Source organism: Ostrea edulis, chromosome 1, assembly GCF_947568905.1.
Source record: "Ostrea edulis chromosome 1, xbOstEdul1.1, whole genome shotgun sequence".
Lineage (NCBI taxonomy): Eukaryota > Metazoa > Mollusca > Bivalvia > Ostreida > Ostreidae > Ostrea > Ostrea edulis.
The window spans coordinates 28,818,211-28,844,235 of record NC_079164.1 but is presented as its reverse complement, the minus strand read 5'-3'; the positions used below and the strand labels follow the sequence as shown (position 1 = coordinate 28,844,235).

The 26,025-nt window shown below is 36.0% G+C and overlaps 1 protein-coding gene across 2 annotated transcripts; it reads left to right on the top strand.

Moving 5' to 3' along the window:
• Positions 1 to 10: 10 nt before the first annotated feature.
• On the top strand, positions 11 to 25,520 carry LOC125663904 (GPI ethanolamine phosphate transferase 1-like). 2 transcript variants are annotated; one of them, XM_056161204.1, is made up of 29 exons: positions 11 to 77; positions 4,352 to 4,588; positions 4,830 to 4,951; positions 5,453 to 5,551; positions 7,056 to 7,162; positions 7,727 to 7,851; positions 8,190 to 8,443; positions 8,588 to 8,628; positions 9,597 to 9,656; positions 10,518 to 10,610; positions 10,869 to 10,924; positions 11,086 to 11,107; positions 14,137 to 14,193; positions 14,302 to 14,381; positions 15,010 to 15,197; positions 15,329 to 15,401; positions 15,815 to 15,914; positions 16,154 to 16,249; positions 16,420 to 16,502; positions 17,272 to 17,319; positions 17,943 to 17,988; positions 18,917 to 19,025; positions 19,373 to 19,475; positions 19,657 to 19,744; positions 20,531 to 20,614; positions 22,112 to 22,167; positions 22,298 to 22,373; positions 22,507 to 22,623; positions 24,820 to 25,520. In XM_056161204.1, exons 2-29 carry the CDS (start codon positions 4,362 to 4,364, stop codon positions 24,976 to 24,978), a joined length of 2,769 nt encoding a protein of 922 aa, XP_056017179.1. In that variant the 5' UTR covers positions 11 to 77; positions 4,352 to 4,361; the 3' UTR covers positions 24,979 to 25,520. The 2 variants fall into 2 exon arrangements, with proteins under 2 accessions (XP_056017179.1, XP_056017196.1); XM_056161221.1 differs by having other exon boundaries at positions 31 to 101.
• Positions 25,521 to 26,025: the final 505 nt, after the last annotated feature.

Below are 26,025 nucleotides of genomic sequence, written 5' to 3'. Positions count from 1 at the left end.
TAATATAATTCATGATTTTAGCCAGAATTTGCACGATAGCATCGCTGCAGTGAGGGGGAAGTTCAATGAACAAAAGGGTGAAGAAAAAGAAAATCTTTTGTGTATATAAGCTACAAATTTGTAACAACAGACATATTTTTTATGAAATCGTAAAGTATGATTTGTCAAAATAAATGCTTTTGAGAAATTTCCACAGGCGAGGCCAGGGGCTTCTTATCCATTTTTTTATATTAAATTGCTCTCTCTCTCTCTCTCTCTCTCTCTCTCTCTCTCTCTCTCTCTGATATTTATATATAGATTGAGAACAAAATGGATAAGAAGCCCCTGTGTTAGAAGTGTCATCTTGTTGTTTTAGCAGATACATCTATATGATATATCTCTGGTTTTAGTGAGGTTCAGTACAATAGTTAAATATACATATATTGTAGTATAGGAGAGAAGAGAAAATCTCTAGCTGGACCGGGAATCAAACCCAGGACCCCTCCATTATTCAATTCAATTCAATTCTTTATTGGCACTAAAGCACATTATATAAGAATGTGTTGTTAGCCATACATAGATACACATATATATTGATACATTACAAAATATCAAACTGTTGAAAACTTATTTCTAACATTAAAACAGTCTCTGATGTATAGACAGGTTTGTTTTGTAGATACAAGGTTATGTGGATTTAGTAAACAAAATTATTAGTCAGGTGCTCTAACCACTGAGCTATATCCAGGCCGATATCCACGGTCCATATAGCTCTAATTACTACATTCCTCCCTCCTTAGATAGTCTTCGCCCTCAAAGACACACAACCCAGATTCTTTTCGCCACTGGCAGGACAACCTGCAAGTCCAGGGGTGGTCAACGGCACAAAATGTAGTATAGGGGAGAGGAGAAAATCTTTGGCTGGACCGGGAATCGAACCCGGGACCCCTGCATTACTAGTCAGGTGCTCTAATCACTGAGGTATCCAGGCCGATATCCACGGTCCGTATAGCCCTAAGTACTACAATACCAACTTCAACTTGTAAAGGGCCTACAAATGCACATATGTTAATAATTACAATTTTTAATTTCTATCAAAACACTCAATACTTTTTCCATTTTGTACAAATTTTTTCTTGCTGAGATTTCCCAAATATAAATAAAAAATTACTGGACAGGTATCTTTTATTTTGTTGCGTTTGGGGGGGGGGTTGTAGAACACAAATTGTATCTTGTATGAATATGCAAAAGTTGTATGCAACCCAGGGGAGGGGATTGAAAGGGGAGTGTCTGTCACCCCTGGTGTCCCTCTTCCTTTTTCTTTCCACCTCTGGTCTCATCTACTTTCCCTTGTTTCACCACTATCATCCCTGTTCCTGCTCTCCTCCTTACCCTCCTCCTCCTCCCATTTTACCAACACTCCAAAGTAGTAATATTTCAGTTTTGTAGGTTTTTTTTAGGTCTACAAAAGTTTTTTAAGTAGATTTATGTACTAAACTTAGGTATTACTTAGTCTAGCACAATAAATTGAGAGAGAAAATGATAAGATAAAGATGGAATCTCTCTCAAATTGAAAGGGTTGATTATAAAACCTTTCAAATTAATTTTATTTCTGGAATCTATTGTGATAAGTTTCTCAGAAGTATACATATTTCTTAAAATTAATTATTTATACAATAGTATATATTTGTCCCATAAGCCCTAATAGATTGGCCTGATTCCAGGGTGTCATTTCAAAGCCAAATGCAGAAAAAAATGGTAAGGGCTGGACCAGTATAAGGCCAGAATGTCTGAGGGCCAGGCTTAAAGGTGAAGTGTTTGACATTCATTTGTAACTGGGATTTCATGGCTGACCTGAAAATAAGTTTTGATGAATAGTATAATTGATATGGAGAGCCTTGGATCTTTTTATGCCCCTAGAATTGAAGATTTGGGGGCATATAGTTTTTGGCCTGTCTGTGGCAAAAAACTTTAACCTTGCATGATCATATCTTATACACCATAAGGGATAAAGCTTTCATATTTGGTATGTATGCTGCTTGTGGCAAGACCTTTCCATTGACACCAAAATCTTCTTTGACCTGGTGACCTTAACATTGATCTTTGACCTACTTTAAGAAAATTTGAATATAAGCCATATAGCAGAATTGTTGACCTTTGACCTAATTTTTGGAAATTTTCAAATTTTTAAAACCTTGGTCATATCTTTTACACCATAAAGAGGTAGACCTTTCATATATTTGGTATGTGTATTCCTTGTGGCAAGACCTATCTATTAACATCAAGATCTTTGACCAGTGACCTTTAAATTGACTTTTTACTTACTTTTGGAAAGTTCAAATGTAAGCCATTGTAAGAGGTACTGTTTATATATTAAGCATGTGCATTTTTTGTGAGAAGATCGACTTTCCAACGATCCAGATTTGTCGAACTTGTGACCTTTACATTGACCATTGACCTAGTTTTTGAAAATTTTCAAAAAAAATCAAAATGTCTTGCAGTTTCACTTTGTTGTAATTCAGGAACATCAATGTTTCACAAACACATCTTGTTGAATAATGTTTTTGAAATTCTTTTAAGGCAACTATCACTTTGGTGAAAATTGTATGGGTACTTTTATTAGCGTATAAAAAATTTGGTGTAATTGAAGCTGATGCACTAATTGGCATTATCATGATGTAGCTCATCTTCTTTGTATGATAATACAGGTGACTCTTGATAACTCAAAGTTCAAGGGACCTTGATAAAACTCTGAGTGATTTACAGTTTGAGATCAAAAGTTTAGTCAAATTAAAGATTAAAGGTCCAGTCATTATGGTTCAGATTTAATAGCAATCAGCATATTCACAACATCCTGGCATTGTTTTGAATGTTGTCCTTCATATTTTTAAATAATTCACTTGATTTCAGCATTATGGAACTTACTCTGCATAGATAATTTTTTCCCCCTAAGTTTATAAGTTTATGTATTTATTTGGTCTTTCCTCATGTTAAGACAGACGTACATGTTCATAAACAAGATGGATATTTCATACATATAAAGGAAGTTTCGAAGTCACTAACTACACAGAGCAAAATCGTCAGATTTTCAGTCACTTTACACAAAGCCCATATTCTAATAGATAACGATGTTTCTTTGCCATGTCTTTGAATCTTATTCTCAAAATTCTCATCTCAATGTCAAATCCATACTAGTCGTGAATTTGGCTATAGTCAAGTTATTTTACAAAACGAAGCACAGGGGGAGAGTTAAATTGACCAATTAAATAATTAACTTTTCACCCCACCAGGAAACACAGGCAATGTGTCACCTTCATGAATACCTAATTATCACAGCAAGCTAGCCCCAGGCATTCACCATTATCCAGATAGAGATCAAGTGGAAATATTTATACATGTGTACTAACACTACCACCACTTTTAGAGATCAAGAATGAAAAACAATGAAATATGTTTTACTGGACCCAAATTTCATTTCGAGAGATTGAGAACATTTGAGAGATCAAACATTTGAGAGATTGAGAGTAAATTTGCTTAGTTATATAAAGAGAAAAATCGGGACCCTGATTTCACTTTGAGAGATCAAGAGCTTTGAGAGTTCTGCAAGTGCAAGTTAGGATTGAGTCACCTGTAGATAAGTGGAGATTTTCATATTTTAGCCATGAATAGAATCCCACTAAACTAAGTACACATACAGTGACTCTTATTCACATTCTTTATAAACATAAAAATCGAAAGACTTTCATGATGTGACTGGTTTTCATGAATTTCTGATTTGTGATGAAGTAACATAATAAAGCTAATTCTAATAGGTTTAGATGTTTAAGTATGTAAATTTGGCTAATAACATTCATGTACCTGTTGACTTTGTCTTGTGTGGGATATTGTTACACTGTCTTTGATGTTCCGTATGATAAGGTTGACTTCTGTTTTAGCGATAGTCCTACTTTTCCTGTAATTTGCAAGTATTCTTAGAGACCTCGATAATATGTTATTGTAGAGATTTGTAGTAAGACAAATGTTTTTTCAGTGTATCAGTCTATATACAGTAAAACATGCTTATAATGAAGACACTTATAGCAAATTCATGCTTATTGCAAAGTGATATTTATTCCCCTTTGAAAGAGGAAAATATCAAAAATGTTATGGGATAATCAATATAATGAAGTTTGATTATAACGAACTGTTTTTGGTGGCCTTGGAGGTTCACTATAACCGTGTTTTACTGTATAATGAAGTTTTTTATAATGAACTGTTTTTGCTGGCCCTGGAGGTTAACTGTTTTACTGTAAAATGCATTTCCAGTATGCTGTTTAGCTGTAGAAATGTTCTGTTGCTTATGTAACTTCACTTTACACTCTGCATACCACAGGTTCTGCACCATGAAGACATGGCAGTTGATTGTGTTTGGGGTGATGGTTCATCTGATTTTTTTCTACTCCATATTTGACATTTACTTCACCTCTCCACTGGTGCATGGGATGACTCCGTATGTTTCCAACCCCAACCCCCCAGCCAAACGCCTCGTCTTATTTGTAGCCGACGGGCTGAGAGCTGATAAATTTTATGAACTGTTGGAGAATGGCAAACCTACAGCACCATATCTAAGGTAAATGCAAACAACCTAAAAGTCACAAAATGAAAAATTTGACTAATGGGTACAAAAATCTGTTAATTTGGGGATGCTGCATAGAAATTCGGGGGGGGGGGGGGGGGGGGGGGGGGGGGGGGGGGGCAAATTATTGCAACATGTTATATGTAAATCTTTTTTTTGACAGGCAAATGCCTTGAAAATGAATATTAGATATCACCAGACAGAGTACAGTCATTAAGATTAAGATTTCTTTCAGGTCTGTGATTGAGAATGAGGGAGTGTGGGGTGTGTCTCACACCAGGGTCCCCACAGAGTCACGTCCAGGGCATGTGGCTCTCATTGCTGGATTCTACGAAGATGTCAGTGCTGTAGCAAAGGGTATCAGAAAAATTCAAATACATGTATTGGTAGAGAGAAAAATTCAATATTGGTTAGCAGAAAAAATCAAATATTGGTAAATATGAAAATTCAAATATTGTTAGACAGAAAAATTCAAATATTGATTAGATAGAAAAATTTAGAAATTGGTTAGCAGAAAATTTCAAATATAGGTAGACAGAAAAACTCAAATATTATTAGACAGGAAAATTCAAAAAATTTAAAGATTTTGATAAAGAAAAATTCAAATATTGATAGACAGGAATTTCAAATTTTGGTAGGAAAAAAGTTGGTATTACATAAAAATTCAAATATTGGTAACAGAAAACTTTAAGGATCAGTACAGATGAAAATGCTTTACATTCTAAATCATATGAGATCTTGATTAGATTTTAATTGTTATGTTCCTTGGTAGTGTCAGTGAGATGGATATAATATCTGGTTGAATTTGCAGCATTCACTTCATCTTCTAACCCTTTTATTGATTTTTTTTTCTTTGAGGTTGGAAGGAGAATCCTGTGGAATTTGATTCCGTTTTCAATGAGAGTCGTTTCACATGGTCTTGGGGAAGTCCTGATATTCTTCCTATGTTTTCTAAAGGTAAGATAGCAGCCCTTCCCACCTGTTTTCTAAAGGTAATACGTCAGCCCCTCCCCCCGCCCTACACCTGTTTTCTAAAGGTAATACGTCAGCCCCTCCCCCGCCCTACACCTGTTTTCTAAAGGTAATACGTCAGCCCCTCCCCCGCCCTACACCTGTTTTCTAAAGGCAATACGTCAACCCCTCCCCCGCCCTACAGATGCACATACTTGTTGAGGTTGTGTTAAAATCGGAGTGCATGTGTCACATTTTAGCTATTTCTAGAGCAACCTGATCGAAATAAACAGTGTATTATATAAATATAACACGATAACTACAGCCAAGGTTAGCATTAGAAAACTATTCAGCAGAAAACAGTTATCAATGAAGTGCAGATTCTGAATATCACCAAACCTAAAACAATTGTCGACACTTTGTCCATGCATATCATACCTGAAGAATGAAATGTTACCCTCCTATGAAGTTGTGTTCATATCAGTTTATTAAAATAAAATGTTGTATTTTCTCCCTTCTGATTTTTGTTGTAAGTTTACTTTGTTTTTATTGATCAATTTCATCATCTTTTTTAAATTTCTATTTCAAATGTTGCATTGTTTCAAACTTGCAAATGATGTTATACTGAAAACAACAGCAAACTGTGTAGACATAAATTTCGTGCATGTGACAATTTTTGTATTGGTCATCAATGTTTGTTTCCTGTGTGGTTTTTGCTCATAGAGGAAATTATGTGTGTTCCAAACATTTCTTAGTTATTATACCCCCCGCAACAAGTTGTGGGGGGGTATACTGGAATCGGGTTGTCCGTCTGTCTGTCCGTCCGTCCGTCTGTAGACGCAATGGTTTCCGGGCTCTAAAGCATTATCCTTTCCACCTACCGTCACCATATCATACTTATGGACTACCCATGGGATGAAGATGTTCCCTATCGATTTTGGGGTCAAAGGTCAAGCGCACTGGACATTGAAGTAGCAATATGGTTTCCGGGCTCTAAAGCGTTATCCTTTCCACCTACAGTCACCATATCATACATATGGACTACCCATGGGATGAAGATGTACCCTGTCGATTTTGGGGTCAAAAGGTCAAAGGTCAAGCACACTGGACATCGAAGTAGCAATATGGTTTCCGGGTTATCCTTTCCACCTACAGCCACCATATCATACATATGGACTACCCATGGGATGAAGATGTTCCCTATCGATTTTGGGGTCAAAAGGTCAAAGGTCACGTGCACTGGACATCGAAGTAGCAATATGGTTCGGTTTGTCATGCCATTTGTTTTTTACACTCAGAAAAGAGGTAGTTTATACTTATTACCAACACCCTTTGGGAGATTGGGGTAAGCTGGGGGTATTCTTAGTGAGCATTGCTCACAGTACCTCTTGTTTAGTTTTGTCTTAATTTCAATGTACATTTCTTGATGATTTATCATACACTAGAATGGACCAGGTTGACTCAGGTGAGCATTGCGGCCCATTGATCTCTTATGTTTTTTTTTTATTAGGTGCATCAGGAGATCATGTATTCATGGATTATTATCCATCAGAGAGTGAAGATTTCGCAGCTGTAGACTCCTCCAAACTCGACACTTGGGTGTTCGATAAGGTCAAGGTAAAGAGATGAATAAATCCTGCATATATATTATGTTTGTGTAAAGTTAAGGTTAATGAATAATAAATCCTGCATATAAATTACGTTTGTGTAAAGCTAAGGTTAATGAATAATAAATTCTGCATATATATTATGTTTGTGTAAAGTAGTTAATGAATAATAAATTCTGCATATATATCATCTTTGTGTAAAGTAGTTAATGAATAATAAATTCTGCATATATATAATGTTTGTGTAAAGTAGTTAAATGAATAATAAATTCTGTGTATATACAGTGTATGTGTTACCTCAAAGTTTGTTAAAAATTTAAAAGTGAAAAAATTCTACAACTCCCTTTTCTGAGACAAAATTCTTGGGGCAATCATGTTTACTCACCGTAATGTACCGGGGTCCCAATGTAGGCATCAACAGTATTTGCCTCTGATCAGGATTGAACCCAGGACTTCTGTCACAACAGTCCAATGCTGTACGGATCGTCCCACTAGCTCTGGCTAGTAGGAAGATCATCTCTCACACTACCACAATATAAGTACCACTTTTACGAGATGAATTTCTGTAACACAGGTATTCCTCTCTGATGCTACTAAGGACCCGGAATTGCTAGAGAAACTTCAAAAAGACAAGATTGTTTTCTTCCTTCATCTGTTGGGGATTGACACAAATGGTCACTCTCACAAACCGTACTCACAGTTAGTAGACAACCTTTCATGAAATTATTATTTTAGAATAAATGATTTTTTGGTATTATGGAGGGATTTTAACAAAAGCGATTCTGTATTTCAGCACTTTTCATGCTAGTTTTGTTTTACTTATTTACGTACACTTTTTTTTTATGACTACAAGAAAGTCCAAATGTAATTTTGAATTCCAATTTGTTTTTGATTTATGATTGTGCTATCATGTTTATGAAAAATGCACTAAATTTGATCAGGTAAACAAATAAATAAACTTAGGTCCAGTGCAGTTTCAGAAACAATTATAAAATATTACAGATAAGTGGAAATGTTACGCCTATCATCTTTTGCAGGGAGTACCTTACAAACATAGCCACAGTGGATTATGGGATACAGGAAGTAGAGGCACTGCTGGAAGAGTTCTATCACCATGACAACAGAACTGCATACATCATGACAGCAGACCATGGAATGACAGACTGGGGGTCGCATGGGGCAGGGCACCCCTCAGAAACTCTTACCCCAATGGTGGCCTGGGGTGCTGGAATCCGTGGTCCCAAGAGTCAGAAACACAATAAAAGGCTGTATGAGGATGGATTCACAGAAAGTAATTTCCACAAGTATTCTGATGATGTTTCCTTCTGAATATTAAATGTTTTAAGCTGAATGCTTGATTTCAGTAGCTTCTAAAGAATTGGAAGTATGACAAATAAAATCAATGATGAATTTTTTCAAATCCCTTTTATTGTAGAATGGAAACTAGATCACTTACAGAGATCAGATGTACGACAGGTATGTTCATGTACATAGTAACTCTGTAATTATCATATGTAGCACACTTTGCTGAAATCTCGGAGTTATTTCCAATACACACATCTTTCTTCTGCTTTAATTTGGAGGGCAATAAAGTACTGTACAGGTAGCTAGAATTTTTTTGGCTTTTGAGAGTGGAGAAATACTAGCTTAGAATCTACAAACTAAACCGATTAATACTTTAAATCACATTTTATAAGCAAAAACATTATTTACAGTGTATGAGTAATTTTGCGAGACTAACCATTCACGAATATTTAATTCTCAGGAATAAACTCATACATGTAGAAGACTTGAAAGCAATAAATATGAATGAATTAGAAAATTATATTTCATAAATTAAAAAAAACCCGTTCTATCCTTGTGAAAGTAAGATCTCGTGAAATAATAGCAATCTGCATTAACTGAAATTCATTTCATAATATATCATTTTCCAATGTTTTTGCCATCAATATCTTTACCAATTGATGTGATAGTCATTTCCTCATGAATGTGAACAATGTACTTATGAATCTTGATAAATATAGTATGACTATTTTAACGGCTGGGAATTCCGAAAGAAATGAATAAAATGTAAATATAAAATACATGAGGGTATGAACAGCAATGCTTCATGCCTGCATAATTTTCATGAAGAGCTAATACGCATCACACTTTACCCTCATGTATTTTCAATTTATCTAATAAAAATGTAATGTATGGATTTTGGTCACAAATCAGGCTTAGGCCCAGTCTGATTAAAACCAGCCCCCCTTCTCCTATCGTTGTCAGGAGAAGGGGGGCTGGTTTTAATCAGACTAGCTTAGGCCCTATGGGTGAATTAAAGAATGCAGTGACAGGAAGTTGTAAATCAGTACATACATGTATGCAAGTTGTAATTTTACAGTGGGGACTTCTGTATAATACTTCAAACAGTTTAGGAATTTTCTTTTTTGTGTCATTTATAGGCAGACTTGTCTCCCCTGATGGCAGCACTGATTGGTGTGCCCTATCCCGTCAACTCAGTGGTAAGTTCACACAACTCGATGGCAAGTCTACACAATGCTGTATGTTCAGACAACTTGGTTATATGTCCAGGGTTAGAGTTAGGGTCAGGGCTAAGTCCTCATGCCACCATGGTAAGTCAAAACAATGTGGGTGGCAGGCACACCAAGTGATGGTAAGTCCACATATTATGATGATAAGTCCACACCATGCAGTGGTAAGTCCACACCATTCAGTGGTAAGTCCACACCATTAAGTGGTAAGTCCACATCATGCAGTGGTAAGTCCACATCATGCAGTGGTAAGTCCACATTATGCAGTGGTAAGTCCACACCATGCAGTGGTAAGTTCACACCATTCAATGGTAAGTCCACAATACAAACTGTCTGTATTCACAAGCTGTAAAATGGTATTCATATAAATTTTATTATTATTATCATGAAATAAAGGCTGCATCTCTCTATGCCTTTATGTATACAGAAACCATTGTCATTATTTAGTTGGTTGGTTGTTTGTTTGAAGTCCCGTCGAGAATTTTTCACTCTTATTAAGACATCACCAGTTGTAGGTTTTAGACCTATGCTTAGCGCTTACAGCCGTAGCAGTGAGGGTTCTTTAACGTTCCAACACCTACTGCAACATAGAACCTGTTTTTAAGGTCATATCTCAAAGACTCTTCTAAATACTGTTTGTTTGGAGCAATTACTACCTCTCTGTTTACGTCTTGGTTTGATGTGGCCATGACACGAATGGGGCTCAAACTCACAACCTCCTGGTTACAAAGCGAATGTTCTACCACTGAGCTACAGGTCCTCATTCTTTAGTTTTGAGATGTTTGCTTTGGTTAAATGCTGATTCTCTACAATTTGTTGCATGTTTTGTAGGGTTTGCTTCCTATAGAAGTTCTGGAGTTTCCACAATCTGATCAAGCAGAAGCCATGTTTGCTAATGCTCAGCAAATTTTGGCCCAGTTCAGGGTAAAGTTCCATTTATTTGCACAAGTGTTTTAAACAGTACATGAAACACGGCTATAGTGAACCTCTAAGACCTGCAAAAAACAGTTCGTTATAACCAAACTTTGTTATATCCAATAAAAGTTTCATCATTTCCTCTCATAGAAGAATAAATATCATTCACAATAAGTGTGAATTCATTAAATATGTGTTCGTTATAAGTGTGTTTTACTTTATGCAATTTTATTTAATTATTGAGCAAAAATTTGTTTTTGAATTCAGGTCAAAATGACACAGAAGCAAACGACCACACTGTCCCAAACATTTAGACCATTTCTGTAAGTTGGAAAAGTCTGTTACAGGGAGATAACTCTTTGATCAAATATCTGGTAGAAACAAAAAACACTCCTTCTGTAGCAAATACTGTAAGTGATATGTATAAATTTTTAAAAACTATTTTGACTTTGACTTTATGGGTGTCTTCTGTTTTTCCTTCCAGGGATTTAACAGCTGATAAACAGGTATTCAGTTTCATGCTGGGAAAGTATGTATACCCGTTTCTTGGAAAGTTTTACCTGAACCAGTAGTACATGTAGTTTATTAAACACTGAATGTCAAAGTCTGCATATTTAAGATTTTATACCATTTTTTAGCTCACTTGAGCTGAAAACTCAAGTGAGCTTTTCTGATCGCCTGTTAATCGTCGTCTGTCTGTCCGTCTGTCTGTAAACTTTTTATATTTTCGGCTTCTTTTCCAGAACCACTGGGCCAATTATAACCAAACTTGGTCAAAAGTATTCTTAGGTGAAGGGCTTTCAAGTTTATTCAAACGAAGGCCATGCCCCCTTCAAAGGGGAGATAATCACAAAAATGCAAAAATAGGGTGGGGTCATTTAAAAATCTTCTTCTCAAGAACCACTGGGCCAGAAAAGCTGAAATTTACTTGAAAACTTTCTGACATAGTGCAGACTCAAGTTTGTTAAAATCATGGCCCTTGGGGGTAGGATGGGGCCACAATAGGGGATCAAAGTTTTACATACAAATATATAGGAAAAATCCTCTCAAGAACCACTAAGCCAGAAAAGTTTACATTTGCATGAAAGCTTCCTTACATAGTGCAGATTCAAGTTTGTTAAAACCATGGTCCCCAGGGGTAGGTTGGGGCCAATATAGGGGATCAAAGTTTTACATATAAATATTTAGGGAAAATCTTTTATAATCTTCTCCTCAAGAACCACCAAGCCAGAAAAACCGAGATTTACATGAAACCTTCCTGATATAGTGCAGACTCAAGAACTACTGGACCAGGAAAGTAGAAATTGACATGAAAGCTTCCTGACATAATGCAGACTAAAGTGTGTTAAAATCATGGCCCCTGGGGGGTAAGATGGGGCCACAATAGGTGATCAAAGTTTTACATACACATATATAGGGAAAATCATTAAAAATCTTCTGAAGAATCACTGGGCCAGAAGAATTTACGTTTACACAAAAGCTTCCTGACATAGTGCAGATTCAATTTTGTAAAAATCATTTCCCCCGGGAGTAGGTTGGGGCCACAATAGGCCAATCCGAAAACATGAGTTATCTTTCCTTGATCCGGAACGTAGTACGCTTGCGTAACAGTAGGTTAAGACTTCCGGGTAGTATATTCGAGAAGCGTCATTATCAACAGTGCAGAAGGCCGCAAAGATAATGCTGTATACTTTTACAGTAGTCACGCCAACAAATATGTTAACGTTAATAAAAGATCCCAATGCATAGGTTTACTTCATACACGTGAAAATAACCAACTTTGCCTGTAAAAATAATAGAAAATCAATGTTGTAAGTAGAGGAGGACACCCCCCCCCCCTCCTATCCGATAGGATGTTCTATCGTTAAAGTGATGTAATTTCCTACGACGGGCCTGTCCCGAGACGCAGTAAGATTATTCTAACTAACCCCCCCCCAACCCCCCCATTTTCCAGGATTTCACGTGTTTTATAACTGAAATTAGTATATGTCATATATTGCATACATTTCCTCAGGATCTTTAGCCCGTGTTTTAATACAGTCAGATTTATAATAAGATATCAGAAGTTACTTGTTCAATATCAATGTAGTACATTCAGTGATGAAAGTTCTGCCACGATGTACGTCTAGGTATGTCGGACTGACACATCTGGATTCTGAAAATGTTCATCTCCTTCGATTGGTGAGTAAAATTTAACCCAGCCTGTAGGCCTACTTGTAAATGAAGCAGAGGCCACTGACAGATTTCCAGCTGTCTGCCCACAAATTTTATACAGTTTCAAATACAAGTATAACCATAAAGAATTTCGTCGTCACAAACCATCTTTAAACTGACATGCAATGCTTTGAAAATAAAATAACGTATAATTGAACACCCTGAATTTATAGTCGGCAAGAGTATGTACCTGTAAATACAGCCATTTTGAGTAAAATATTCGGAGTTTTACTCAAATTATTTTGTAAATTTGTGGCGAAAGGGGGTGTCTAAGTCTGTCATTGCAATTTCTTTTATGACACGATACGTGCCTATACATAATCAAGTAGATTTCAAGGGGGCTAAAACGAATAAAAGAGGGAAGATACAGAGACGTCAAAAGCATTGTATTAGGGGGGGGGGGGTAAACTTACCTATCCCCCAGAGAGTACATTTGAGAATATGCCCCCCCCCCCCTTCCGGGATGACACAGGTCTATGAAAAATAATTTATATCAGTCTAGCAATATTCAACAAAATTAATAAAAAATATTATTTAGTTACCTATTTTACTGCATTTTAAACATATCAGTTAATATTAACAATCCTAGCTTCATGCTGCAGTGTACAAAATGATTTGCACGTCCAGGTACTTTGGAGAAAGTTACCCAATGATTGCAATCTGGTTTATTTTTGAAAGAGTCGATTGGTGGTGGTGGAATAAATTTAGCCCTGATAAAACAATGAAAGCGTTGATTCCCTATTTTAATTGATTTTTTTTATTTTGAAAAGAGGGGGGGGGGGGGGGGGGCATTTTACATGTATGCAAGATCTTCTCACCACAGACACTCGACGTTTTAAATATCTATAATAAAAAAAATTGCCTACAAAATAATTATGTCAGTCGTTATTGGATACATATGTAAACAAATGAATGTCTGGGTGATTTCCAATTTAATTTTTAAAATCCCCCCTCCCTCCGAAAATCACTCCCGACTCGATCAAGAAATTCTTCTTCTTTTTTTCCATTAACATTTTCTAACTCACTCGTACAAATGATTTCAACTGTTCTCGATTTTGAACAGCGCCCATACTAATATAACTATATATATTATATATGCGCAGTCTGACTGTGTTACTACCCGGAAGTTGTCATATTCACACTAAATGTAAGAATACAAAGAGAGATAACTCACGTTTTCGGAAAGGCCTATAGAGATCAAAGTTTCATTTACGAATATAGAGGGAAAATCTTAAGATATGAGCCAAGGTGACTCAGGTGAATGATGTGGCCTCTTGTTTTCTAATTCATTGGTTTATGGGTTGTTGTTGTTTTAATTAAGGTATTGCATACCAGAAAGATTCGAAGTTTAATCAAAGACGGTTTATATGAAGAGGCAGTAAGTACAGAACATAGAAAGAAAAAGTAACAATGCTGATAGATGAATTCTTTCTCATTCTCCTGTTGATGAGTTTTGTAAAGTTCTGAAGTGACTTAAAATTTGCAGATAGAGGAGTCTCGGGTTTTGATGGAGCTAGCATTGAGAGGGTTAGGATACTATCAAAATTATGACCGCTTCCTGCTTGGGTAATAATTTATTATCAATCTATTGAAAATGTCACAAAGAAACATTAATTTATCAGTTGTAAATGCAAGTAAACAATATCGCTGATACTACTTTGACAGTACTTTACCTTATGAATTGATAATTACAGTAAAACACGGTTATAGCAAACCTCAAGGGCCAGTGAAAAATCCAAACCTCATTACATCTAATACAATTTTCATTCTTTTCCTCTCATAGGGGAATAAATATCACTTTGCAATAAGCATGAATTCTTTATGTATGTGTTCATTATAAGTATGTTTTACTGGATAGACAGTTCATTGTGCAGTGACCTCTCTTCTAGCATTACTTTAGCTAAGCACTATATGTAACTGTTTACAGACTAGGAGACTTTTTTAAGCATTACTTTAGCTAAACACTGTAATCGTCTTTATTTACAGATTAAGTGTCACTGCAGGCTTTGTGGGGTTATGTAACCGTCTTTATTTACAGATTAAGTATCACTGCAGGCTTTGTGGGATTATGTAACCGTCTTTATTTACAGATTAAGAATCATTGCAGGCTTTGTGGGATTATGTAACCGTCTTTATTTACAGATTAAGAATCACTGCAGGCTTTGTGGGGTTATGTAATCGTCTTTATTTACAGATTAAGTATCACTGCAGGCTTTGTGGGGTGGGGATTCTACGTCCTGACCCTCATTCTACAGGACCATGTGGGCGTGTCCTTTAACAGGACTTCCTTTGACGAGATCAATTCTCCTTTTCTGTTGTCGAGGAAATTCATCAGATGTTTGGCTGTCACTGTTGCTGTGGTGATCATTTTATTACTTCTAGGTATGTACATGAAATGGTGATGCTTTGGTTAATTGTGACAAACATTTAATCGCAAATGTAAGTGACCATGAAGTTATTATTTGAAATTAAAAGAGATTTGACATAACAAAGACCTATGTGTTCTTTCTTAGTCCAATCCCTGCCATGGACATATTATCTGTACTGTCTGGTTCCCGTCCTGCTATGGATGTTGGTCATCGAGAGGTCAGTCATTTTGTAATACTGTATCTGTGCTTGTGTGTTATATATTTTGTAGCATTTCACAGTCATACTTATATTAATCTGTTAGCAATGCTGAGGTAAGTGCGGATTTCTCCTGTATGTGTGTGATTTTCAGTGAGTGTGTGGTATTTCTCCTGTATAGATGTGATTTTCAGTGAGTGTTTGTGTGGTATTTCTCCTGTATGTATGTGATTTTCAGTGAGTGTTTGTGCAGTATTTCTTCTGTATAGATGTGATTTTCAGTGAGTGTTTGTGTGGTATTTCTTCTGTATAGATGTGATTTTCAGTGAGTGTTTGTGTGGTATTTCTCCTGTATAAATTTGATTTTCAGTGATTGTTTGTGCAGTATTTCTCCTGTATATGCAACTTTCACTCAGTGTTTGTTTCTCTGGTAGGTGGCACATTTTGACGACTGTGATTAACAAGCTGTGGTACTCCAGACAGAGGTCTGTGATTGGAACAATAGTTATGTCCCTGGTGGTTCTGGAAATAGTGGTAAAGTCTTTAGTATATAATATGTATGTGTGTGTGAGAGTGTATAATAAAATATCACAAAGGTGATCGAGTCTACTCAACTATAATTTCTTCAATTCTTCAGGAGTATGTGAATATTCAAATATATACTAGTCGAGTATACTCGTATATATTCTCAAAAAAATCATATTTAAAACAAAATGTCAATTTCAGTATTTATAAAATATTTGACATTACATTAATAAATATGTATTTATCAGGTGGCAGGATTCTTCTATAGGGAGATCTTTTCAGTTGGGTTCATTGCTCTGGGGTTGTGGCCATTTTGTGTTCACAGATCTAGGTCAATTAATCAGGTCAGATTTAAATTCATTTGAATTGTTTTCATGTGCTCAGTGTTAACCATGCAAATTTATTGGGCTTTATATAAAACATATTTACATGCCTTGGCTTTACATGAAATCTGTATGGAAAACCCCTGATTTGTTCAGTTGTGATTTTATGTGAATTTTTGTATTTTAATTAGTTTGTGTGGCTGGTAATCTGTCTGATTCTGTGCGTGTTTCCTTTACTTCCTGTGGTGGGAAGACAGAGCAACTACACCATAGTGTAAGTCATGCAGTACTTATAATTTGTAATAAATTTGTATATTTGTACGTTGGATTCCGGATATTTGCAATCCGCATCTATTACTTTAAAAGTACTGTAATCTTGCCCTTTTGGTATTTAAATTCTATTGTCTAAAACAGTATAAATTTGACTGTCATCAGTTATTCAGGATCTCTTACTTATTGGTCTGCGGACCAAACATTTTTCTTCTCCCCGTTTCGGCCATTTCAAGGTAAATTACTAATTTCTTTTAAAAAGTATTTGTTATTCGGAATCAAACATATAGGCCTTTTGTGTAAACTTCGGATATTTTCTATCTAATAGTAAATTATGAAACTCCGTTATTCTTGTTGTGATTTTGACTTTTCATTGACAAACTGATAGCAAACACGAACCCGGGCTGAAATACAGTGAGACTCTGTCCTATATATACTACATGCACTGCCAAATTACTTATAGATATTTAAAATTACTTATGAATACTTTGAAACTAAGAGTCTGATAGCTGCCTTTATATGCACGTACCTCTCCAATATAAAGAGCATGTAATGTAGTAATGTACAGAGATTAAACATCTTTGGCATGAGCTTTAAATCAAAGAAATGAAGTATGCACAGTGTGAATGTTCAATTTGTAGAGATTTTGCTAATCGTGATGGATATTTCATGGTCGTGTTTGCATACCTTTAGCATTATGAAAATATGTCACAAATTCAAAATGGCAACATTTTTAATTCATGATTACTAAATGTCCTTTTCCTTTTTTTTAGGCTATTGGCTGGACTTTTAGCCCTCATCTGTGGGTCTGTGATTGCTAGGTAGGTCTTAGCCAAAATAATCTGATGTATGAAAATTGTCATTATGTCTCCACTCTTTCAGGGGGAAACATACTGTTTTTGTACTTTCCGTCTCTCCGTCCATTTGTCACAAAATCTTGTCAACACTTCTCCTCCTATATGGGTTATCAGATAGACTTGAAACTTTGTACAATGCTTCATTGCCATTTGTAGATGTGCATATTGTAGGGACAGGAGTATCCAACTATTTTCCTTAAAGTTATAGTGGATCTAAGAGGGGTGGAGGATGTAAAATAGTTTGTGAACACTTTTCCTATATGGCTTATGGGAGTTCATAATGTGTATGTTCCTGCTCTTGCTTTCTCCTCCATACCATGCAGTAATATAGTAATTAGGGCAATACGGACTGTGGATATTGGCCTGGGTAGCTCAGTGGTTAGAGCACCTGATTAGTAAAACAGGGTTCGATTCCCGGTCCAGCCAAAGATTTTCTCCTCTTTCCTTTGTATAGTACAGTACATTAGGGGGAGGAGGTCTCATTTGGAGCACTTCCAATTTGGGGAGCTGGGGAGACATTTGTTTTTCCTAAAAACATTCTCTAGTTTTCTTTGAGAGTGTATAAAACATATATTTCTCTCTTCCAGGATATACTTGAAGGATGCAAAAGGTGCAAAGATTAGATCTATGCAGGTAATTTTACATGAATACTGGATGGATCTGACATGCTCTGGGAGAGAAATTAGATTCAAATTGCAGAGTCTATAGAACACTGAAAAAAGGAGAATGAGGAATAAAATTAGGGTGGAAGTTCACAGCGAAACAGATTACACAATTGTGTTGAATTAGATAGGTTTAACTGAACTCTGTGTTGGATTACCCAATTGTCAGATTAGATAGGTTTAACTGTACTCTGTATTGGATTACACAATTGTCAGATTAGATAGGTTTAACTGTACTCTATTGGATTACACAATTGTCGGATTAGATAGGTTTAACTGTACTCTGTGTTCGACTACACAATTGTCGGATTAGATAGGTTTAACTGTACTCTGTATTGGATTACACAATTGTCGGATTAGATAGGTTTAACTGTACTCTGTATTGGATTACACAATTGTTGGATTAGATAGGTTAACTCTATTCTGTATTGGATTACACAATTGTCGGATTAAATAGGTTTAACTGTACTCTGTGTTGGACTACACAATTTTCGGAATAGATAGGTTTAACTGTATTCTGTGTTGGACTACACAATTGTCGGATTAGATAGGTTTAACTGTACTCTGTATTGGATTACACAATTGTCGGATTAGATAGGTTAACTCTATTCTGTGTTGGACTACACAATTGTGGGATTAGATAGGTTTAACTGTACTATGTATTGGACTACACAATTGTCAGATTAAGTAGGTGTAACTGTACTCTGTATTGGATTACACAATTGTCGGATTAGATAGGTTTAACAGTATTCTATGTTGGATTACACAATTGTTGGATTAAATAGGTGTAACTGTACTCTGTATTGGATTACACAGTTGTCGGATTAGGTGTTAGGATTGTTTGTGTTTCTCCAGGACCTTGCATCTATACCTGACAGTATTAATCAATATTGTTTCAGCTGGTAATACTTCTGATGGCCATTTACAACCTATGGTCTGTGTCCTCCAGTATATACAGAAAGCAGGGGCTTCATTGGTACAACCAAATGTTGTCCTGGACTATTCTAGGTAAGTTCACAACAGTCTCAGAGATAGTGGATAATTGTATGTTCACTACAGTCTCCGAGATAGTGGATAATTGTATGTTCACAACTGTCTCCGAGATAGTGGATAATTGTATGTTCACAACAGTCTCAGAGATAGTGGATAATTGTATGTTCACTACAGTCTCAGAGATAGGTGATAATTGTATGTTCACAACTGTCTCCGAGATAGTGGATAATTGTATGTTCACAACAGTCTCAGAGATAGTGGATAATTGTATGTTCACTACAGTCTCCGAGATAGTGGATAATTATATTTTCTTTCTTGTGACAGGAATTTGAAATTTAGTACTGTTATGTGCCATTTTTCAGCCACCTCCTTTGTGGTCCCCTTGTTGAGCCCCACCGAGCTGTTGCCACGGTTGTTCGCCATTGTTTTTGCGTTTTTTCCTGTTTATCTTCTTTTGAGTTTATTGTATCCTTTTATGAGGACAGTGTGAATGAAAGACTGATTGTTTATTAAGTCTGAGAGTTATCAACACAATATTGAAGACGTTTACGTCATTTTCATGTTTTGCTAACTGGTTTTATAATGTGTCTTGTAAATGAGTAGATGTGCGGTGAGTTGAGACTGTTGATTTCCTTAACAGTGATAGACAGGAGTGTCTATTTATTGTGTGTTTTTGTGTTGTGCTGTTTTCATGGATTCACTTGGAGAAAGAATTGCATAATGCTAAAGAAAAGGTAAGAGGATGGTATATATAATTTATTACCATTAAGTAGCATGTAATTTGGACAAAAATTCAAAAATTAGTGTACATCTCTGAAAAGTATTTTGAATAAAGATACATTCTTAGATTATGATGGATGAGTGTTGTCCCTATCTTATATTTTGAAGTAATTTGCCCCTCTCATTTAAATATCATGCACACAGTACAAGATCAAAATAATGTGTTTAAGCAGGAATTAACGCACTAGAGAAAACCGATATGGATGGAAATTGGAGGATATGTCAAATAAAAATTTTAAATAGAAAACTATAAAATTTACTTTATTTCATTTAAAAAATGCAGATTTAGTAAAAGTAGTTTAGAATTTTTTTTTAATTCCTGCAAGATTAAATTCAAACTCATGATCTACAGGAAGCCATTGGAAATAAGTCATGCAGCTTTCATGGGTATTCCTTGGCATAGGCATATACATTATATATCCCCATATTTTTAATATGAAATAGTTTAACGATTTTTACATGATCTCTTATTTTAAATGCACATGTATGTCTCTGTATATGCCTATTCCTAAATGAATAAATTAAACTAAACAGATAAGCAATCGCAAATTAATCCACTGAGCTAATCAGCTTGGCATGAAAGTTTAAAAGGACAAAATCATGTTACTGGTACATGTATTTAATTTTCCATTTATTACACTTACATGTATACGGTTATAACGTGTTATTCATAAACTAAGACTATAGTGTCAGTCGATATAAAGTGCTTTGGTAAATATGTAATTTCAAATCTTTTTCAGAGTCTTCTTGCCTCTAATTTTGCATCAGCTTTATCGGGAGAACGCCACCTAGTGGCAGAAGATATACGCAGATCTCTCTTCTATGTATCCTTAATGATGCAGTCTTTCCTACTTAATTTGTATTTATTATATTCAATTTAATAAATTTCATTCCACAAGGATAATTTCTGTGAGCGAATATGTTCACCAATAGTTAAACTTCCCTCTTCTCAGATCATAATTTAAAAGCCATAATTGATGGAACTTTTCTTGTATGAATTATTTTTCACTTCTGATAACATCACAAACACTTACACTCTATCCTTTTTCTTTCAACTGACCAAATGTCAGTTTTTCTATGCTGCTTTACAAAGTATGGGCTTCATGTGCCGACCAAGACGGAATTAAGAAATGTTACTTTTTTTTATATCATAATGTTACCAATATCAGAAAATGGTGTCAGTTGATACCTGCAGCAGGTGATTTGTTTTGATCTCGAACAACAAATTCACGGAATTTATGTCCCCTGCTTAATCATAAAAATATTATTGATTCTGTATCTGCTAAATAAGGGGTAAACATTAGTAATACCTAAACAGTCTCAGAGATAATGGATAATTGTATGTTCACAAGTCTCAGAGATAGTGGATAATTGTATGTTCACAAGTCTCAGAGATAGGTGATAATTGTATGTTCACAAGTCTCAGAGATAGTGGATAATTGTATGTTCACAAGTCTCAGAGATAGTGGATAATTGTATGTTCACAAGTCTCAGAGATAATGGATAATTGTATGTTCACAAGTCTCAGAGATAGTGGATAATTGTATGTTCACATCAATCTCAGAGATAGGTGATAATTGTATGTTCACATCAATCTCAGAGATAGTGGATAATTGTATGTTCACATCAATCTCAGAGATAGTGGATAATTGTATGTTCACAAGTCTCAGAGATAGTGGATAATTGTATGTTCACAAGTCTCAGAGATAATGGATAATTGTATGTTCACAAGTCTCAGAGATAGTGGATAATTGTATGTTCACATCAATCTCAGAGATAGGTGATAATTGTATGTTCACAACAATCTCAGAGATAGTGGATAATTGTATGTTCCCAAGTCTCAGAGATAATGGATAATTATAATGGACAAACAACAAAACTTCGTTTTAAACAATAAAATTTTCGTTATTATTCTGTCATAAAGTAATAAATTTCACTTTGCAATAAACATGAATTCATTATAAGTGTTTTTGTTATAAGCATGTTTTACTGTATTTGGAATATCATCTGGAAACTGTTACAGACAGACCCAAATTAATATACCATACTTTACACACACAAAAAATGCCTGAAAAATTTATATTTTTGTAAATTGAATTTTAAAGGAACAAGAAATTCATCAACTTAGGAGCATCATATTCCAAATTAAATCAGTTTAAAGAAAATGAATTCTTATTTCCGCTTCTCTGACTTCCTGAACAAAAAATTGTAAATATAAAATGAATGAAATTTTCAAGAATTGAAGAATGTATGAAATTTCAAAGCCAAAAACTACTATCACACCATGTCCTTTCTGGTGCATTCCTTGACAGTAGGACTAGGTTTTCTTTATACTGGTAGCTTTCTACAGCACAGGAAATATAGCCAGCATTAACAGGTGAGAACCAGTTATTAATGAGAATCAGCCATCTATAACACTTCAAACCTTTTCTGTTGAAATTCGGATTTCCAGTACCTGTGATTTGCAATACCTTAATCAAGTCCTGATTCATCATATTTTTTCACAGCTTTGAGCCAGCTGCTGTTTACTGTTTTCTGACAGTCTTTAATCCATTTGTGATGGGTGCTCTTCTGATGCTCAAAGTAAGAAAATTACTATTATACTTGTATACGATTAAATTTCTTCATTTGTGTTGTACTGTAGTACGATGCTACAACTGTACATCTGTGATGTACTGTAGTACGATGTAAAATCAGTGTGTTGACTGTGTTACAGAATATTTTACCTCTAGTCCTGGTGGCCTGCTCTTTCCGAACAATCCAGATCCTGACACGCATTCCTACCAGAGCGCTGTTCATGATCGTCATGATCATGTCCGACATCATGGCGCTGGTATGTAATTATTACATGGAAAGTTTAAGGTATTTTTAATTCGACATTCTGAACCAACTGATAACAAACTCCTCTGATGTATAAACCACCAAATTTTCAACTTCACTCATTTGAAAGTCTCTTAATCTGATGTTTGTGATCATTATTGCCCTTATTTACACACAGCCCAGCTTGAAGTTTGTGTAGTACATATAATTATACCCCCCGCAACAAGTTGTGGGGGGGTATACTGGAATCGGGTTGTCCGTCTGTCTGTCTGTCTGTCCGTCCGTCTGTAGACGCAATGGTTTCCGGGCTCTAAAGCATTATCCTTTCCACCTCGTCACCATATCATATATATGGACTACCCATGGGATGAAGATGTTCCCTATCGATTTTGGGGTCAAAAGGTCAAAGGTCAAGCGCACTGGACATCAAAGTAGCAATATGGTTTCCGGGCTCTAAAGTGTTATCCTTTCCACCTACCGTCACCATATCATACATATGGACTACCCATGGGATGAAGATGTTCCCTATCGATTTTGGGGTCAAAAGGTCAAAGGTCACGCGCACTGGACATCGAAGTAGCAATATGGTTTCCAGGCTCTAAAGCATTATCCTTTCCACCTACAGTCACCATATCATACATATGGACTACCCATGGGATGAAGATGTTCCCTATCGATTTTGGGGGTCAAAAGGTCAAAGGTCATGCGCACTGGACATCGAAGTAGCAATATGGTTTCCGGGCTCTAAAGCCTCATCCTTTCCACCTACAGTCACCATATCATACATATGGACTACCCATGGGATGAAGATGTTCCCTATCAATTTTGGGGTCAAAAGGTCAAAGGTCACGCGCACTGGACATCGAAGTAGCAATATGGTTCGGTTTGTCATGCCATTTGTTTTTTACACTCAGAAAAGAGGTAGTTTATAACTATTACCAACACCCTTTGGGAGATTGGGGTAAGCGAGGGGTATTCTTAGTGAGTATTGCTCACAGTACCTCTTGTTGTTATCACCAATAAGCCAGCTGTAGTTATTATACCCCCCCCCCCCCCCCCCCCGCAACAAGTTGTGGGGGGGGGGGGGGTATACTGGAATCGGGTTGTCCGTCCGTCCGTCTGTAGACGCAATGGTTTCCGGGCTCTAAAGGATTATCCTTTCCACCTACCGTCACCATATCATATATATGGACTACCCATGGGATGAAGATGTTCCCTATCGATTTTGGGGTCAATAGGTCAAAGGTCACGTGCACTGGACATCGAAGTAGCAATATGGTTTCCGGGCTCTAAAGCGTTATCCTTTCCACCTACAGTCACCATATCATACATATGGACTACCCATGGGATGAAGATGTTCCCTATCGATTTTAGGGTCAAAAGGTCAAAGGTCAAGCACACTGGACATCAAAGTAGCAATATGGTTTCCGGGCTCTAAAGCGTTATCCTTTCCACCTACAGTCACCATATCATACATATGGACTACCCATGGGATGAAGATGTTCCCTATCGATTTTGGGGTCAAAGGTCACACGCACTGGACATCGAAGTAGCAATATGGTTCGGTTTGTCATGCCATTTGTTTTTTACACTCAGAAAAGAGGTAGTTTAAACCTATTACCAACACCCTTTGGGAGATTGGGGTAAGCGGGGGGTATTCTTAGTGAGCATTGCTCACAGTACCTCTTGTTATACCTATAATTACTGGTGTGAATATATTATACTACAGTTCATGTTGATGTGTTCAGCTTTTCATTAGTACTGAGCAGCTCAAATTAATGCAATCAGATGTTCATTTGTACTAAACAGATTGAATCAATGCAACCAGCTCTTCATTTGTACTAAACAGCTCAAATTGATGCAACAAGTTGTTCATTCTCAAATTAATGTGATCAGATGTTCATTTGTATTGAACAGCTCAAATGGATGTGACCAGCTGTTCATTTGTACTGAACAATTCAAAATAATGCGACCAGCTGTTCATTTTAACTGAACAGCTCAAATTGATGCAATCAGCTGTTCATTTGTACAGAACAGCTTGATGTGATCAGTTGTTCATTTGTACTGAACAGCTCGAATTAATGCGATCAGCTGTTCATTTGTACTGAACAGCTAGATTGATGTGATCGGCCATTCAATTTTTGCACATTCATCATGGACTTCACCATCAACATATATACCTCCTGCAATGCTCTCCGTTATTTTTCAGAATTTCTTCTTCCTGGTGCGGGACTATGGCAGCTGGTTGGAGATCGGAACAAGCATTAGTCATTACGTGATCGTGATGTGTATGAACATCTTCCTCATGCTTCTGTTTGGGGTTTCTCATCTTATGACCACTGTACAAATTAAACTGATCAAATGGTAGAACCAATTATGAGGAGCCTCTCACCTTCCCCATGAGGTGCTGTCACAGATACATAGTTCCAAAATACTACTGCATCATGGGAGATGGAACATTGGGAGGGGGGGGGGGGGACATGCTTGATCAATTATAGTATACATCTGACTCATTAAAATACACTTTTAAATAAAAAACAGTTTTTGATTTTGTTTAGATTCATCTAACAGAACTTCAAGGTTCTTATGAATTTTCATTAACAGTCTTGAGCACACATATTTTGGACCTCAAGAATTATCCTGTTTTTTTTTTTAGTAAAAAGTAAACACATACTTTCTGAAATATTTTTGACATGTACAAAATACCCAGAGTGATAATTCAAACAAATAAATACAAACAATGCCAACTCAGCTGGGCTGCAGGAATGACCTTCCAGATGACACCAAGAAGTCGATTAACATCTCTTGAAATTTCCAAAAAATGCCTTAAAACTCATTTTTAGAAATTAGCTTTATAGATTCTAACATGTATAAACCAGCTGGGACTGTTTTAATCATCAAAAATTCAACTTTTTAATAGCTATCAATCTTGATTTTGATAATTTTACAGATACAAGATTTTATTTCATACTGTCATTTAATTTCATTTAATTGTTTTATCGTTGCATTCCTCTTTTTACCCTTGTAAAGTGCCTTAAAGTAATTTGTTTTATATAAGGCACTTGCATATAACTTTTATTATTACTGTCAGATCTTGGGGCATTTTTTTGTTTTCCCTGCCTACTAGAAGAGATTGGCAGATGGGGGAACGGCACTGTAATACCATATCTTTACATTCACTCCGTTTTTCAAAACACTGAAGGTTGATATCTAATCTTTTGACTTTTTAGGATAGCTCACTACACCAAGGCTTATACTGTTGATGACTACTTCACTATATGGTGATTTCAATGTTTTGTGAAATTATTTGTATCGATCAATTTGTTTGTATATTGTCGTAGCTTAGTGGTTAAAGCATTGGGCTGGTAAACCGCAGAGCGCGAGTTCAAATATGCAGGAGTCTTTAGTTCATATG